Raw genomic sequence first — 17807 nt, forward strand, 5'->3', positions numbered from 1 at the left:
GTTGGATAGTTTACTTAAAGGAACCACTTTGCAGACCTCCTCCTATCCTTAGCTTGGATTGAAGGAAGTACAAATAGTGTACATAACAGAAACTGTTGAAAGAATTAAGTATTTGATTCTGCTTAGAATTCTCCATACTTGCTTCACTTTAACCTTCGGGCTTGTCAGTGCAAGTAATATTTCCTGTAAATGTCTTAGGCCTTGTGAATTTGAAGTTACCTATTTCAGAAGATTGATAAATATGTTTCTAGCATGAGATTAAAGGCTTGCAGTTAACTTTCAAAATAGTATTATATTGGTTGGCTTTTTCAAGCAGGAACATACCTTTTTAAAAGTGAACAATCTTGTAGTAGTTCTGAAGGACTGTTACTTTACACTTGTTCACAAATGATACCTTATGATTGTATTGTAGGAATCAAAGCCTTAATATCAAGTGTCTGCAAGGATGCAGAAATAACTTGTCATTTCCTCTCTTCTATGGAGTTATCAATTTTTTATTTCTATTTTTTGGGGGGGATAATCTTTTAAGGTTTTGGCTGCAACTTCAAAGTCAGATTTGCTAGGGTGAGTCTTTATTCATGCCTGATCAGTGGTACAAGAGTCTACTGTTTGTGACTCTGAGTGCAAACAGGAAGGCTTTGCACTCTAGTTAGGCAAAAATTTCCTTAAAATATTGATTGCTTTAGTCATTAACTTGGTGGATTGTATTGTAGCAGGTAGTCTGTTATTTCTCAACACTGCTTTTGTGGTGTGTTGGTGTTGAAGTTCTGTCTTTAAATGAAAAATTTGCTCTTGTTTGGCAATGAACAGTAGTCATTACAGATTTAAAGATAATCCTTTTAATGGAGTCTGAATTAATTCAGATTTCTTGCTGAATGTTTTGCTCAGCTATTACATGGAGCTTGATCATACTGCTCCACAGCATCTTGTCTATGGTGTCATTAAGGAGGAGAGAAGGTCCAAATATTTATCCTTAAATAAATATAGTGATAGAGACCTCAAAATACATTGTATCTAGCACATGAGAATGCAGCTGGTTTTCAAACTTCTCTAGAACCTTTGCCTGCAAGCCTTGATCTGAGTATTTGTGACCTATGAACACACTGGACCTTGTAATCCATTTCCTTCTGGCACTGACTGCTCTGAACACTAGAAGCTTGTTAAATGTGTAGGCAGAGGAATGGGGGGAAAAGGAAGGATTTATGTTTTTTCTCCACATTCCATGAAGATGTGCGATAACCTTATTCCAGGTGATACTAAAAGGGTTTGGGCCCCTTGAGTCTTTTTCAGGGCTCCTCCTTTTTGTCTCTGAGACTATTTTTGTCTGGCCAATTGGAGTTTTGTAACAGGTACAGATTAAAAAGGAAGCAGGAATCTTGTTTGTCTGCCTAACTGTGGAACTAGATTTGATCCCCAGAGTAGGTCCTCAGCTCTTCTTGTGCACTGGAAGAGGAGTTAAAATATGTTTACTTTGACTCTTCTTCTTGTTGTGCTTTTAACTCTTTTCATCTCCTCTGCTTCATTTCTCTTCCCTTACGTAATGGAAGACATTGAGTAAATTGGAAAACATCACCTTTATGAATTCTCAGAGTTCTTCCGTGGGGTCAGTGATAGGATAGCGGCCCTTAGTCTCTACACAGTCTTGAGCCATGTGAGCTGACTGGAAGCAGTGGTATAGGTTGTAGTATGTGTATGTCTGTTAAGTACTAGACTGGGATTGAAATGTCCTAGTACTAGACCAGGACTGCTAAACAAATGTCTGTGAAATATACTGACAAAGATACTTGAGAATCTTCTAAATTTTTCACCTTTCTTTCTGTACTGTGCTGCTTGTGACATTTTCATTCTTGTTCTAGGTGGGCCTACTCTCCATCTTATTCCTGTGTCCCCTGTCCTGCCCTCCTTTTCTCTGTCCTTGTTCTTTGTTTCCTGCTTTTCTTTGAACAATGTGTTGCATTTAGTATCTACTGGACATGTACTATTGTGTAACTTTTTTAAGTGTAAGAGTTCAGAATTTTAGAACACAAACTTCCTTCACTGGACAAGATGCAGCCATTCTGTGGCTGAGAAGAGGGTTGGGCTGCAACTCCGCACTATGTGCTTGTATGTGTCATGTGCCTTTGTGCAAATACAGTGCTGTGCAGTACTGATGGGAGGGATGATACACTTTCTAGTACTTTATTTTCACATGTGATGATTCCTCAGATATTATAGAAAAGCACTGAGCTGTTGCAGCATCTCAAAGGAAAGATGATTAAATCTTAACACTTTACCTTTCTTTCTTTTCCATGTCTTTTTCTAGAACTAAGGGGAAGAAATGTAGGTTCCAAGACAAGCAGTTAATATGGAAAAGGCTGGCCCATGTAGTTAACTGGGACAAAGCTTTAGGCAAATGTGAATGGTGTTTTGAGATTGCACCGCCCTTGATGTTTTGAAAAGATCATCTTGTCCTGATTTGTAATAATACCCAATTTTTGCTGAGAATACTAGCACAGTGTAAGTCCAGCAGAGATGGTAATGAAAAACAGTGGGTTTTCTTCAGAAGAAGTAGTAACCTTCCTCACTTCAGGAATTTATAAGGGGCAAGAATGGTATGTTGTACTTCTAAATGGTAGAGATTTTAATTAGTTAGGAGGGAATTGACCCACATTGCCTTCTGTAAAGACAAGTTCCTATACTACTAGGTCTTTAATGAAGTAGTTTGCTGATAGTTTCGACCTATCTTTTATAAAGATAGCACCATGTTGCAGGAGGCAACCATAGGTCCTTTCTTTTTCTTACATCAGTTTTCTTACAAAAAAATACTGCTGCCAAACATGCTGATCCTAAAATACAGTTCCTTGCTCCAAAACAAAATAGTGTTTGATTTTTTTTACCTCACAATGCAGGTGTTCTGACCAGAAGCCACTGTCTGAGATCTCAGTATCTTACTTCCTGACTTTGTGGGAGGTGGATGGCAATCTTAACTGTAACCTCCTTTGCTTAAGTTTCTGCAAAAAAACCCCAAACTCCAAACTTTTATTTCCATAAACACACCATCTAATCACTTTTCTGAAGGATGATCCTTGTTATGTTTACCACATCTGTTCCTGCCTTTCTTTTGTAAGTACCTCCGAGGAACCATTATGTCAAGTGACAAACTGATGAGTAGCAAAGGAATATGTTCTGTTTATGACAGTATCATCTCTTCACATGAGACACTTCAATATGAAAATGCACTTGCGAATCCAGAAGTCTTGTTCAAACCAACACTACATTTTGTTTAATATGGAAGTCTAGTTTTGTACTTGAAATAAGTTCATGCTTGCAAAACCAGAAAAACGTGGGTGAGTTTTCATGTTTTTTTGCTCATGAGAGAAGAAAACAAGGTGATCTTTTTAAGAAGGGAAGCATTCAATAACTTTGAGAAGTTGAGAAGAGTTAAAAATTGAGAGGCCTTGGAGGAGTGAAAAGCAAAGCTTTATATCAGAAGACTAATGTTTGGGAAAACTATGTCTGTATTTGAAGATGACTGAAAGCTTGTGATGTAGTAGTGCCTTTATAATTTTATTAAGCAGTCAGACTTTATTCTAACAAGGCATTGGTTAAGCTAATCAATTTAAAAATGTCTTTGATTACACTTGCTCTGTAGCTGTGTTAGTGTGTGTCAAACTGTAATTTTTAACAACACTTTTGATGTGTTTTTTTTTTCCCCACACTAAGAATTCATCTATTTATCTAACTTTTTTTTCCCGTCTAGTCCCTATGTTGTCAAGTACTATGGCAGCTATTTTAAGAACACAGATCTATGGATTGTTATGGAATATTGTGGAGCTGGCTCTGTTTCGGACATTATTAGACTTCGTAATAAGACGGTGAGTTTTTTTTCAAAAAATGTATGGCATTTATTAAAATTAAACTATGAATTAAGACTAGAAGCCAGAATAAAAGTCAGACAAGATCTTGTCTGATGCCAAGGAGCATATCTGTGCCTTGGTTCCTCAGGAAACAAACTTGTGTGGTTGCTCTGACTATCTGTTTGCCCATTCCTCTGTGGAGTGATCATCAGCAGAAGCAAATGCATTTTGAAATGTGAAGATCCTGTAAGTTACTCGAAACTTACTGCTTTGTAAAAAGCAAAACAGTGTGTGGCTTCTTCCCCCTACCCCTTCCACCTCACAGTCTGTCAGCAGGCCACTTAGTACATGCATGGTTTGGAAACAAGCATAGAATTGTCTTGCTCCCACTCAGTAATTAGGGAGCATGAGAAGTAATCTGTGTTACTCAAGGAATGAGAATGGGAAGGGATGCCAATTAAGTAATGTGAGAAGAAACCAAAATGAGGGTTGTATGGAAGAGTCTTAATGGGCTTATAACAGCAGTAACATGGAGGAGGATGCAAACCTGTAGGAAACAGGCTTTGTTAGTTCTACTTAAGAAACAGCTTCTCTGAAGAATGTTTTGTTGTAGATGTCAAATAATATTTAGTTCCTTTGAGTCCATTGTTTTCAGTAGTGGGCTGTAACATAAGGTATTAATTTTACCAACAAATACTGTGAGATGACCCCCTACTTGCTAGCTCTTTACATTTTGTAAACATGCCCTGAAATGTTCCTTGCACCATACCTGGGAGCAGAGAGAAAAACAGTATTTAGGTTTAGAAAACAGGGCATAATGGAAAATGGAATTAGACTTATTGGGAAGTGGAGGTGATGTTCAGACTAGAGGGAGCCCCTTTAGAAAGGGTGGCTTGCATCAGGGCTACTGTAATGTTGAACTGATGACTGGGAGAACTGATGATTGGGGAAAAACCAAAACCAATGGGAGACTGCTGGAGTTCTTGCAGCCTTAAAACCTGGTGTCCTTACACCAGTAAGCTCCAATAGAAATGGTGCAAGCTAGTCCAAAATTAAAAAAAAAAAAAAAAATTCCATTTAAAACAGGATTTAGAAAAATGAGCAAACTTGTGTGTGCATTGATAAAATGCTAGAATTTTTTATTTAATAAAGGTGTGCGTATGTATCTGTGTATTAAATATATCAGGCCATCTAGTTTCTCTTATATCTATTTTAGGATATTGACATAGTAGAGCTATTAGAGATTTGAGGGAAAGAGATGTTTGACTCAGCAAATGCATTACCAATGATCAGACAAACTAACTTTTCTACTGCTGTTTGTGGCTAAAGTTGATGATTAAATAGCATAAATTTTATTTTAAGAAATAGAATAATCAATAAATACATGGGTACATGTAATGAGGGTAAAGCTAATGTACCTTTTGTAAAGGCGCTTCATGCAGCATATGCCTAGTAGAGCTCTATAAAGGAGTTGTTGGGCACACTAATAATACTGGTTGGTGTAAAGTTATACAAAGCACATCTGCATGTGCTTTGTACTGAGAAGTTTATGGACACCAGAGGGTGTCCGAACTTCCACACCAGAGGGTCTTCAAGTAATATACCCGTAGTGGAGTAAATGAGGAGTTCTGTCATAGATGGGTAGTTGGTTTAAATATAAAAAAGAGGGTATGAGTAAAATGGCCATTTTGGGAATACTAGATGGAAATAAGTATTGGTTTAACTGTACTTTTCACAAGAAAAAAAGAAGTATCTTCACTTGGAAGTGAGGAGGGAATTGATTCTTATGTTGTCAGAATGTTTACTGAATAGGCCAAGACACACAGGGTTATGTGTTCTGTGATTTTTCCTGAGCTGTCAAATGAAGACTGTGGCTGGGCCAAGGAAAAGCTTACTTCCTGCTTCTCCATTTGTAAGGAAAAGAAACTGAGGAAGAGAGAATTGAAGTAAGAACCCATACTTTAATGCAGTGATTATTAGGGTCATCATTTGGACTCGATGATCTTAAAGGTCTCTTCTAACCTAAATGATTCTATGATCATGTCAAAATAAGTCATAGGAAAGATGGATGTCCCCTCATATTTGGGGAGGAAATGCTACTGTGCGTTTGCCCTTGTTGCTTGTCTCTAAAACGTAATAACTTACTGATCTTTTTCTATATCTCTGTTTCTCCTACTTCAGAAGTTTTGTTATTTGTCTAGAAAGTGAACAACACTGGTCTTTGCTCTAATGGATGAAAAATGAGGGAAGCGGAATTCAAAGTAAAGGAAATCTTTAGTAACTGTTGGGAGCCTGTTCATATAGAGAGGTTTTCAGCTTGACAGGAGCATGTTCTTCAAGAGGCCCAAGCCACTACTTGAAAGTTAAATCGACCCCTGGAGTTCTGCCCTGGAGTCTTCTAGCATGCCAAAGAGATCAGCAGCACCAGAGCAAGCTTATGATGCCTGTTGGCTCATCTGAGGTGTGGTGTTCATCAGTCCAGGGCAACAAAGTTGTATATGTAGTCTTGTCTGCTTTTCCCAAACTGATTTGGGAGGTACATGTATCTTATACAGTCTGTGTGTTGCCACCAGAAAAGGCGGTTCTGCTGTTATCCTCCAACCTGGCTGATCTGTTGCTGCCTTCTCTATGCCTCAGATGTGGTGATTGTGTGGCTGCAGGGCAATCTTGGCTCAGCTTGATGGGGGTACTTTTTCCTCTCTAGTCTATCCTCCCCACCCCCTTGTGCGCTAGCTCAGGACTTACTGTGGCAGCACAGTGGCTTGATCTGATGTGAGAGAGACGTTAGGAATGAGCAGTGAGGAAAGGGAAGGAAAAGAGGGAATGAGACTGACTTTTTCAGTGGCAGCTTGCAATAGAATGAGATAATTACAACGTGAGGCAATACTTAGTCCTGCTGGCTGCTGTTAACATATCAGGGAGTACTGAGACACCAGTGACCCTGCCTCTCTACTGATAATTTAGGGTGCACTTGCTCATCGACTGATCATGATTAGCTGAGTCATTCTAATCTGGTCTCTTTTGGGGATCAAATTCAGATGGCTGTAGCATACCATGCAGTGGCTATGCAGTGGATTTATGACACAAAGCCTTCTTGTTTGGGACACTATTGTAAGTAACAAGTGTAGCAATGTACGACTCTACTGGTGCTGTTGGGTCCAGAGGTCCTGCACCCTGTATCTAAACGGTGACTTCCTTTACGTACCAGTTTATTTGTCTGTTACATATACATTGCCTCATGTATTCTTACTGATTATCTTCTGCCACGTTTTCTTAGCTATTACTTTTTTTCATGTGTTTAAGCTCCAGTAATTCAAATGAATAGTTTATCTGAATCTCTAGATACTGTGTTTGAATGTCCTTCTGGTTTTGTTTTCTCTATATGCTACTGTGGAGGTCCAGGGCAGGCCTTTGTTACCTCTCTGGGCTGAAGGCACTTTGTTCATAAGAATGTTATTTTGCAGTTTTAAGCAGTCATGTTTCTCAGTAATTTCACAGTTAAAATAGTTTGAATTTGTAGGCCTTTGCTGCACATGTGACTTGCAGCTGTGAATTGGTTATCTAAGGCCTAATAACTCATGTTTTCTGTTTAAGTAGCATCTATCACAGTATAACTTCCTCAGTTGAGCCTACGTGGATTAATTAGTAGCCAGCCAGTCCGTACACAAAGACTGAAATTGCTTCTGCAATGACTAACCTGTTTAACTGATTTTGGTGGTCAGAAGTTAAGACAATAGACAAGTCCATCCTGGATATACTGCTGACCATATTCTGTCTGTAAGCCTTCTGGGAGGTGAACTGAATCAATAGGCTAGTCAGCTGTGTTACTATTCAGAGACTGGTCTTTAGGCCAAGACTCTTCACGTCCTTTTCTATACAGCCAGACTGAGGAAGAGGAGGAAAGCAGTTGATCCCAAATGTCCTGGTTGCCTTATTCTGTGTCTAGCCTTACAAACCAAGGTAGTCTATACTAGCTTCTTCAGTGCTACACGGAGATTATTGCTTGTCTAAATAAACTCCTTATTACGTCTCTGAATGATTGACTGTTACATAAACAGTGGGTGGCATTATCTCAATTTTTAGGAACTATTTTTCCTTGGCTCTTTAGAGTAGCAGCACAGGTTCCTTCAAAAATGGGTTGTGGTGTCTGAATCTCAGAATGATAGACCTTTCTTGCAACATTGCAGTTAAACAGTATCCATCTGCTTGGAAATTAGCTCATAGGAGAAAATTAGCTTTCATCCCAGGAAAAAAAGTATTTGTGTGCCAGAAATAAGATGCATGTTATGTCATGAAAGAAGAGCAAATTACTACATTGTTACTTGTCTGTTTCCAAAATAACTATGTATCTACATGCAAATAAGGCTGCCAAAAAAAGCATTCAGAAGTTGAAAGTTTCAGAACCAGGATTGGCCATGCAGCATCCTCTGGTACATGTGCAGTGTGAAACACTAATTGTCCTCTTTTCTCCCTTTTTCTACAGGACTCAGTGTTAGTGAATCATGCTCACTCAGTGAGGAATCACTCTATATGCTATTAAAATAGTATATAATCTGAGGTCTGGTATTTATTTGCAAAATACTAAAGGGCTTGCTCTGAAGACAGAATTATCTTTCCCCAAACTTTTTGACCTTCATCTTTCCATTAAAATAAATACTGTTATTAATTAGTCAGATACTGCTGTGAATATCTACAGGTCAGTTCTAAGGAGAACTAGCTTCCTGGGTGATTTCTGTAGTTTCCCACCTAGATTACCCAAGGTAGGTGCATAAAATATTGGAGATCATTTTGTGGGCAGTCTTAAAATGGTAGCTATGTAATGTTACAATGCTAAGCATTTTATAATTCACTGACTTTCTGTTTTTAAAGTGTGCTTCTTGGAAGAAAGCTTACGAAATACTACTTCAGTTCTAATGGCTGTATTTGCTGGGTTTCCCAATGTTTATATTTACTACTGATCTGTTTCTGCAGTCGAGTCACTGCTAAAGGCTGGGAGGGGCTATAATATGTTGGGGACAGGGACGGATAGTATTTTCAAGTTTTTTTCTGATATGCAGACTATCTAGTTGCATATTCAACAGATCTCCTTTCCCTCTCCCACGTTTCAGAAGGCAAGTTTGGGGAGACTTTAGGAGAATGGCAGAAGTTGCATCCATGGTTCGAAGTCAGCTACTAATTTTTAAATTGGAGGTGCTAAAGATCTTTCAAAGAAAAGTTTGTTAGAATTACTTAATGTAAGCAACAGCATTTTTTCTCCTCTTGTATATAATTTTCAGTAATGCCAGTTTTAAGTTGCTGAAACAATAAAATGACCATGCAAACACAGAATATAAAGAAATTTATACTAATGTCTTTCAGAGGTAGCTGTTTAAATGAATGTTTAATCAGGTCAGTCCTCTATTGGTACCCCATATACACTTCCCATCACAAAACACTCAGTCTTACTCCTGTTATACTAAAGGGTGGAAGTTTAACCTTATTGCCCACCTCCCCCCCACACTCTTTCTCCTCAAAGAAACACATTGTTTGCCTTGGAGAGCCAGAAATATCAGCTGAATTGTTAATGTCTTTCCAGTTTGAGTCAACCTCTCTGCATATAAAATTCTAATCCGGGCAATAAAATTTGTCTCAATCTAAGGAATTAAGCCAAGTTTCATTAAGGTCAGAACAACATATCCTTCTTCCATATATATTTTATTTTACAGTAAAAGAATCTGTGTTTAAAGTTGAGATGGATTTATTGCTGTATATTATTGTGGTGAGGAAGTGGAGGAAATGTCGGAAAACTGCAGGTAGAAGAAAGTTACTCTGTTGAAATGGGATGTTTATTTTAGAGGTGGTGAGGGAGGAGGTGAACATTGTGCCACTGATTTGAAATAAGTGATAATTTTAGTTTGGAAGGGACCTCTAGAAGTCATCTAGTTGAATCTCCTGTTCTAAGGAAGGTAAACTTTGAAGTTTTTAGGTTGATCAGGACTTTGTTCAGCTGAGTTTTGAAAATCTGAAGAGGGAGAGATTCAACAGTCTCTCTCTGCAGCCCCGTGAACTTTTGTGACTAACTGAACGTCCTTTGTGGCAACTCATGACTGTTGCCCATTCTCTGTTTTCTCTGCCACTCTGTAAAGTGTCTTCCTCTGAGAATTTTTTTTAATCTCCTTTTTTAGATTGTTTAAAATTGCATTGAAGTATCCACTCATCTTCAGACAAGACAAACCTTGTTCTGTCAACTTGGACCATCATGTGCTCTAGCCCTCACTGCTGAACTCTCCAGTTTGTCAGCATTTCTTTTATGGTAGACTGAAACTGGGCAGTGTTCTACATTTGGCTTTACAAGTGCTAAATAAAGGGGAATATTTACTTGACCTGACTTGATGACTGTGCTTTCCTAATGAAGACCAATATATGGCAAGCCTTCCCTGGTGTGAGGGTATGTTGCTGACTCTTGTTCAGCTTGTCTACTGGAGCCAGCCCAGAACCTCCCCTGCAGCAATGCTAACTGCCCCATTGATCCTCATGCCATACTGTTCACGGCTTTGGGTTCTTCTGTCTATGTGGGGGACTCTGCCTTTGTTGAACTTCCAAGTTTGTTGGCAATCTAATTCCTCCAGCTTGTTGAGGTCCCTCTGAGTGGCAGCCCTGCTTTTTAGTGTATTGATGGATTCCTTCTTGTTTCATGTCACCCACAAACGTGATGGGGGTGTGTTCTAGCTCATTGTCCAGGTTGTTGATGAAGATGTTGGGAGTATTCACCCTAGTATCAACCTCTGAGGAATATCACTTATAGCTGGCTGTTGGTTACATTCTGAATCACCGTTGACCCTGTTAGTCTAGCCAGTTGTTCTTCCACATCTTCTCCATGATGCCCCAGATTTGGCTAAAAAGATATTATTGGAGACTGTGAACAGCCTTTGTAAAGTCAAACTAAATGACATCCTCAGCTCTCTCTTCATCCTCATAGGAAAGTGGCCAGGTTAATTTGGCCTGATTTCCTTCTGGTCGACTCGTGCTGGCTGTTTCCAATCACCTTTTTACCCTTTGTGTGTCTAGAAATTAGCTTCTCTGAGGATTTGACCCATAATAACCTGGGGACTGGGGTAAGCTGGCCAGCGTGTAGTTCCAGATCAGATCATTCTTGCTCTTTTTGAAGATGGTGTCATAAGGGACATCCCCTGATTGCTGTAACTTTTAAAAGCTGATAAGAAATAGCCTTGAGTTGGCACTAGCCAGCTCCTTTGGATGTGTCTCATATGCTCCCATGGACTTGTGTTTGTCCAATTTACTAGAGTAATTCCTAACGCATTCTACTTTACTATTAGGCAGAGTCAACTGAGAGCCACAACTGGCTGAGAGCCACAGCCCTACTAAAGACTGATGCAAAGAAGATGCTTAGGAGACTTCTGTGTTGTTTGTCAATAAATTGATCACCCCATTTAGCAGGAGGCCAACACTCTTCTTGTGTGTTTGTTTTTCTTTCTTCTGCATATAGACCAGTACAAACTCTCTTGCTATACTCTGTATTGCTGTTCAGTTTCAAACCCACTCTAACCTTGGCTTTTCTAATTCTGCTTAGTATCCAGGCAGTGCTTCTTCATTTGTCTTTAGTAATCTGTTCCTGCTTTTTGTATGCTTTGTTTTTTGCACTTTAGCTCAGTCAGGAGTACCCAGTTCATTGAAGATGGGCTCCTGCTGTGGTTGATTATTATCTTGCATGTCAGGAAAGACTGTTTTCATACTTTGAGGAGGCTGCCCTTGATGCTTAACCAGCTCTTCAAGGTTCCATTGCCCTTTAGGGCAGCATGCCCTGAGATACCACTTACTAGGTTCTTTAACAAGCTGAGGTTTGCTATCTGGAAATCTGGTTCTGCTACTTATCTTTGTCACTTCCCTCCATAACTTAACTTCCACCATCTCCTAGTTGCTTGCCAAGGCTGCCTCTGCCATCCCTCCTGAGTTCTTGCTCTACTCATGAGTAGCTGGTCTAGTGGAACACCTCCTGCAATGGGCCTGTATAGCACCTGCAACAAAAATTATTACTGCTTACTTCTGCATTTTTTTTTTTTTTGTACCCTGCTATGTTGCCCTCCCAACAGGTATTGGGGTGGCTGACACCACCTATCCCACCCCTGCCTCCCTGAACAATAGCCTGTGATCAGAGGCTTCTTCCGGTGCTGAGGATGACTTCATCTGCTTCACCTTCTTGATGGGATGGTTTGCAGCAGATGCCATGATGGCATCTACCTTTTGGGCTACCCTTCTGATTTTGACCTATAAACTCTCAACAAGTTTAAGTGTTCCACAGCAGAGCTGCATGTCTGTGTAGAGTTCAACCCTGTCCATCCTTCCTGCTTGTTGCTTGTTAGGAGCCTACATCCATCTCTCACAGCTTGCTAGTTGTGTGAACTATCCCATTGTGTCTCTAATTCCAGTGTCAGTGTAGCTCTGCAGCTGTGCACAGGCTGTATACTTCTGTACCCAGGGTTTCATATGTACCCGTCTGTCCTACTTTCTCTCAAAGGGAGTGAGAAAACATCCTCTGCAACCTTGTCCAATATGTGCTTCCCCATTCTCTGTTCCTCTGCTTACCTGAAGGCTTTGGTTTCTGTTCTCCAGTGAACCTAGTTTAAAGCTCTTCTCACTAGGTTAGTAAGCCTGTTGGCAAAGATATTCTTGATCTCCTTTGTTAGATAGATCCCATTGTTTTCCCCAGTAGTCCTCATTCTTCTGAGGATCCTGCGTTCATAAAACTACTAATGCTTTGCTGCTGTTAGCAGGCCTGCTGGAAGGTAGTGATCTGCAGATGCATCTGATTGGGGCTTTTCTTTCATCTAGCAGGATCAAGATGATGATCACACTGAATCTTATACACTTAATACAGATTTCTCGAGGTCCCCTTGGTGATGCTGTCAGGGTCAATGGGGATGGTGTGAACAGGTGCGTGGTTTGTGAACCAAGTGATCTCTTTGCAAATATGTTTAATATAAAGGTAAAGTTGTTTTTAAATAGTGACAACTTAAACGAATGTTTCCTGTTTGAAAGGCACATGGTTCTATTATTTTAACTGACCTGTGGTTAGGACTTCCATTAAGGTTCTTGACCTTATTCACAGTGCTTTGTCAGAAAAACAGAAGAAAAAACAGAAAAACTTTGAAGAACCAAACTAAATAAATTGTTGATCACAACTGTGTGTAGACATGACAGATGCATCTTGTTGTTCTACTAAGTCATAGTTAAAATCTGTTTTCCTATGTTATCTGTATTTAGTGCAGTGCTGAAGAGGCTCTGTACTGTTCTGCATTACTTCCAAGGTTGTGCTCAAAATCTGGTTAGCCAGTTTAGTACATCAGAGATGTCTTACAGAAAGCTGGAACTTGGTAGTGAAGAATAAGGGCTGAGGAGTCAGACTTCCATATTCTAATCAGCTCTTTATCTCCCTGTTAGTACTAGCTAATGTTGAGCATGTGACCATGGGAGATGCCTGTGATTTCCTGAAATAGTTTTCCATATAAGCCACTAGATATGTTTTAGATAATTTTATGTTGGTGCTAGGCTATAGTAATTTTCAAACTACGGGTAGAAGACTCTGATTTGTTAGCACTACCGTGAATTATCCAGTATAAAAATGCTAATATAAGGAGAAGATGGGGTCTGTTGCATTCTATTCAATAAACATTACAAAAGTTATGTTACTGGGATCAAAACACAAATCTGAAAAAATACCAACGCTAATCATCACCTTGTGCAGTGAATGATCATTGTTATGTTTATTGTGGCCTATTTCCTCTATGACTTTACATGCAGCATGACATGGGCTCAGTAAGAAGAATGACACTTGCCACCTCACTTCTTTCATGTGATCCTATGTTGTTACACTTCAGTAAAACTGGTAATTCTCCTATGGTAGTGAGTTCTTATTCCATCCGTTACTGTAATTGAGGTGTCCCCTTAGTTATAATATAGGAGGAAGAAGGGATTATCTCCATTAGTTTGAGACAATTACTGAAAGTCTTAGACCAAACCTTGCCTTCATAAGAAATTTAGATGTCATGATTTGGTACCTCACTCAAGACAGGCTGTGATTTTGTTTGAAGAGTACTGTCTTCACACAGAGCATGCAGATCTGCTCAAAAAAAAGTCTGAAATGTAATTGCTCTGACAGTGAAGCTCAAGGAAAGTGACTTCAGAAGAGTGTGGTCTCACTGACGTTTGCAGCAGACAGCGGAAACCAGAATCTAACGTTGACTTCAGACTAGAGCTGCAACCCTAACAACTCTTTTTCTCTCTGAAGCTTTCTGCCTTAATTCATAAATTATACTTCAAATATCACAAGTGGGAAGAGTATCATGGTAAACTGTCATCTCTTCTCCCCTGCTTATTTGCTCATCTCTCCTGCATCTCAGCCTCTTCGTTAGTTCAGCGTTGTCTTCACATAAATGAAGACTAGGAGAGGTATGCAAATATAAGATTGGTGATGTTCAAGCTTCATAGCTTCTGGTGGAGAAATGATTATACCATGGTGCCTTTATTTGCCATGAGATTGGATTTACCCAGTGGCTTGACCTAATCGGACTGTTTAGATGCAGTAATCTGATACTTCCTAGAAGCATCAGGCTTAATGTGCATGTATTACTTAGTGTAAAAAGAGCAGCTGGGAATGGACTTAGGCAGTTAAAGCAATTCAGCTGACCCAGACCCCTTCAGAGGGGCCCTCAGAAAGGAGAATGACTGTGAGCAGAGAACCTGTGGATGAGTTGTCCTAACAGCTGCATGGATTAGGTAGTGTGTAGTAGACTGCATAAATGCACCCTTAAGTCTCCCTTGTGCGTGGCATCCATAGCCAGTTAGATGTGAATATGTGGATTAGCTGGTCTGCTAATAGATGTGGAGCACCTGAATTTGCTGCTGTTTTGCTCCAAATTTCTGTTTTAAAAATGGGCTTCATAGCTAATGTTTTTATGTAGCCTGTAGAGTTTTTCACCTTTATCACTGACATTCATTTTAATATATAACTTGCATGTGGTTTTGATGATGAAGGATTTGAAGCTGCTTCATGGCTGACTCATATTCAGAGGGTAGCACCAACCCATCAAAGGGATACTGCATACAGAATTAGAACTAGTCAAAGATACAAAGCAGATAAATGTTCCACAGGATTTTAAATAAGGTTCTTGACACAACTGGAAATCAGATACAAAGTAGAATGATAATAACTGTGGAATTATACTAAGGTGCAAGGTATAGAGCGTACTATGCTGATGGAAGAATGGTGCTGTGTGTTTAAAAGCTCAGAATAAAATAAACCAACTGTTTTAACAGGAAACATAATACCCATATGGTTTGATCAGGAATAGTACGGTATAAGAACTATACATCCAGACCAGGATAGCAACATTGACTGTAAAGTATTCCTAATATTAAAATGCTAAATAGTTTTGTTTCTTTTAATTGTTTTGTGTGGTAGTTATCAGTGGCATTACTTGTATGTTAACATCAAACTACTGTTAGAAGTAGAGTACTGGATATTAAGTACATGGCAAGTTGTGTGCTGTGACATGGCATATTATGGGCTGATTCTGTACTTTAGCTGTGTTACCTACGTAGGCCTACAGGCACTGTGTTACCTACGTAGTGTCTTTTAACCTTCCTTATGAGAAGAGCCTGTGATTTAGGGTAAAGACGGGAGGAAACATAATTAGAAAGTATTTTGATGTGGATTTTAAGAGTTTATTTGTGGTTTTGTAAGAATGAGTGAATAACTGGAGGAGCTTTGGATCTGTTTTTGTATACTTTAGTCTGTTGTTGCTTCCAACAATTGGTAGGTTCAAAAAGTGTATCTACCTTACCTATTCCCCCAAATTGCATCAGGCTTATGTTTGTGTCAACTAGTCTCTATATGATGTAAAGAAGAACAATATGGTGTCTTTTGTTGTGTTTAAAAAAAAAAAAGTATTTTCATATATTTCTCAATAAATCATTTTTTTCATATTTTGTGTATATGAAGACATAAGCTGTTGATGCACTTAGGTAATCTGTCTTCAAGAATATGTCCTTTTAATACAAGTATATAATGATGGAATGCACTGTAAAATCCAAACAGGGTTAACTGCTATGCTCATCACACAGGAAAAACCAGAATAGAACAGAACAGACTATTTCAGTTGGAAGGGCCCTACAACGATCATCAAGTCCAACTGCCTGACCAATTTGGGGCTGACCAAAAGTTAAAGCATGTTGTTAAGGGCATTGTCCAAAAGCACTGACAGGCTTGGGGCATCGACCACCTCTCTAGAAGCCTGTTCCAGTGTTTGACCACCCTCTTGGTAAAGAAATACTTCCTAATGTCCAGTCTAAACCTCCCCTGGTGCAGCTTTGAACCATTCCCGTGTGTCCTGTTGCTGGATACAAGGGAGAAGAGATCAGCACCTCCCTCTCTGCTTCCTTAGGAAGCTGTAGAGAGCGATGAGGTTGCCCCTAAGCCTCCTTTTCTCCAAACTGGATGAACCCAGAGTCCTCAGCCACTCCTCCTAGGATGCCTTCCAGCCCTTTCACCAGCTTTGTTGCCCTCCTCTGGACACATTCAAGGACCTTCACATCCTTCTTAAGTTGTGGGGCCCAGAACTGCACACAGTGCTCAAGGTGAGGCTGCACCAACGCTGAATACAGTGGGGTAGTCACCTCTTTTGACTGGCTGGTTATGCTGTGTTTGATGAACCCCAGGATGCGGTTTGCTCTCCTGGCTGCCACGGCACACTGCTGACTCGTAGGGAGCCTGTCTCCCTTTATGCATATCTGCTCTTCAGCTACTCCTCTCCTAATTTATACTTGTGCCCCGTATTACTCTGTCCCGGGTGCAGAATCCGGCATTTGGAATTGTTCCGTTTCATGCCACTGATGATTGCCCAATGCTCCAATCTATCTAGATCTCTCTGCAAGGCCTCTTGTCCTTCAAGAGAGTCAACAGCACCTCCCAGTTTACTATCGTCAGCAAACTTAGTAATGGTGCATTCAACTTCTGTATCCAGTTTATTGATAAAAATACTGAACAGATCTGTCCCTAGAATTGAACCCTGAGGAACACTGCCAGTGACTGGTTGCCAGCCAGACATAGCCCCACTCACTACAACTCTTTGAGGTCTGCCATTCAGCCAGTTCTTCACCCAGCACACTGTGTACCTGCTTATCTCAGTTGGACAACTTGTCCAGAAGTATCCTGTGAGGGACAATATCAAAAGCCTTACTAAAATAAAAAAAAAAACCCTACATCAGCTGCCTTCCCTTCATCCACAACATAGGTGACCTTATCATAGAAAGATACCAAATCAGTTAAACAGGACTTTCCCTTTGTGAACCCATGTTGACTGTGCCTCATGATTGCATTGTTCTTTAAATGCTTTTTCAGTAGTACCCAGTATCATCTCCATAATTTTTCCAGGAACTGAGGTTAGATTAACAGATTTATAGTTTCCTGGGTCTTCCCTCATGCCCTTTCTATAAATTGAAATGGCACTGGCTAGCTTCCAGTCAGCAGGGACCTCTGATATGAAGCTTTAAATGCAGACCAGTCAACTAAAACAAACTACCCCGATTTATTCAAATTGGCATAAGTGTACCTAATCCTGCTGTATGGAATAATTTAGTTGTAAATGATACTAATACAAGAATCACAGAATGGTTGAGGTTGGAAAGGACCCCTGGAGCTCATCTTGTCCAACCCCCCTGCTCAAGCAGGTCTATGTAGAGCTGGCTGCCCAGGGCCATGTCCACGTGGCTTTTGAATGTCTTCAAGGAGGGAGACTCCACAACCTTCCCTGGCAACATATTCCAGTTCTTGGTCACCCTCACAGTAAAAAAATGTTTTCTGATGTTGAGAGGGAACCTTGTGTGTTTCAGTGTGTGCCTGTTGCCTCTGGGCCTGTCCCTGGGCACCACTGAAAAGGGCCTGGCTCCGTCCTCGTTGCACCTTCCCTTTAGATA

The 17807-nt window shown here is 40.0% G+C and overlaps 1 protein-coding gene across 9 annotated transcripts in view; it reads left to right on the top strand.

The window, feature by feature from the left end:
* Positions 1 to 17807, top strand: part of STK3 (serine/threonine kinase 3) — a 170734-nt gene that overhangs the window by 8124 nt on the left and 144803 nt on the right. For all 9 annotated transcript variants that reach the window (XR_012621986.1, XM_074815135.1, XM_074815127.1 and 6 more), the window contains exon 4: positions 3740 to 3854. Coding sequence is in view for 8 of the 9 variants with exons in the window: in XM_074815135.1 (XP_074671236.1) it covers positions 3740 to 3854 (115 nt within the window). In the remaining variant the exon portion in view is untranslated. The remainder of the gene's footprint in view (positions 1 to 3739; positions 3855 to 17807) is intronic.

Source organism: Strix aluco, chromosome 1 (assembly GCF_031877795.1).
Source record: "Strix aluco isolate bStrAlu1 chromosome 1, bStrAlu1.hap1, whole genome shotgun sequence".
Taxonomy (NCBI): Eukaryota; Metazoa; Chordata; class Aves; order Strigiformes; family Strigidae; genus Strix; species Strix aluco.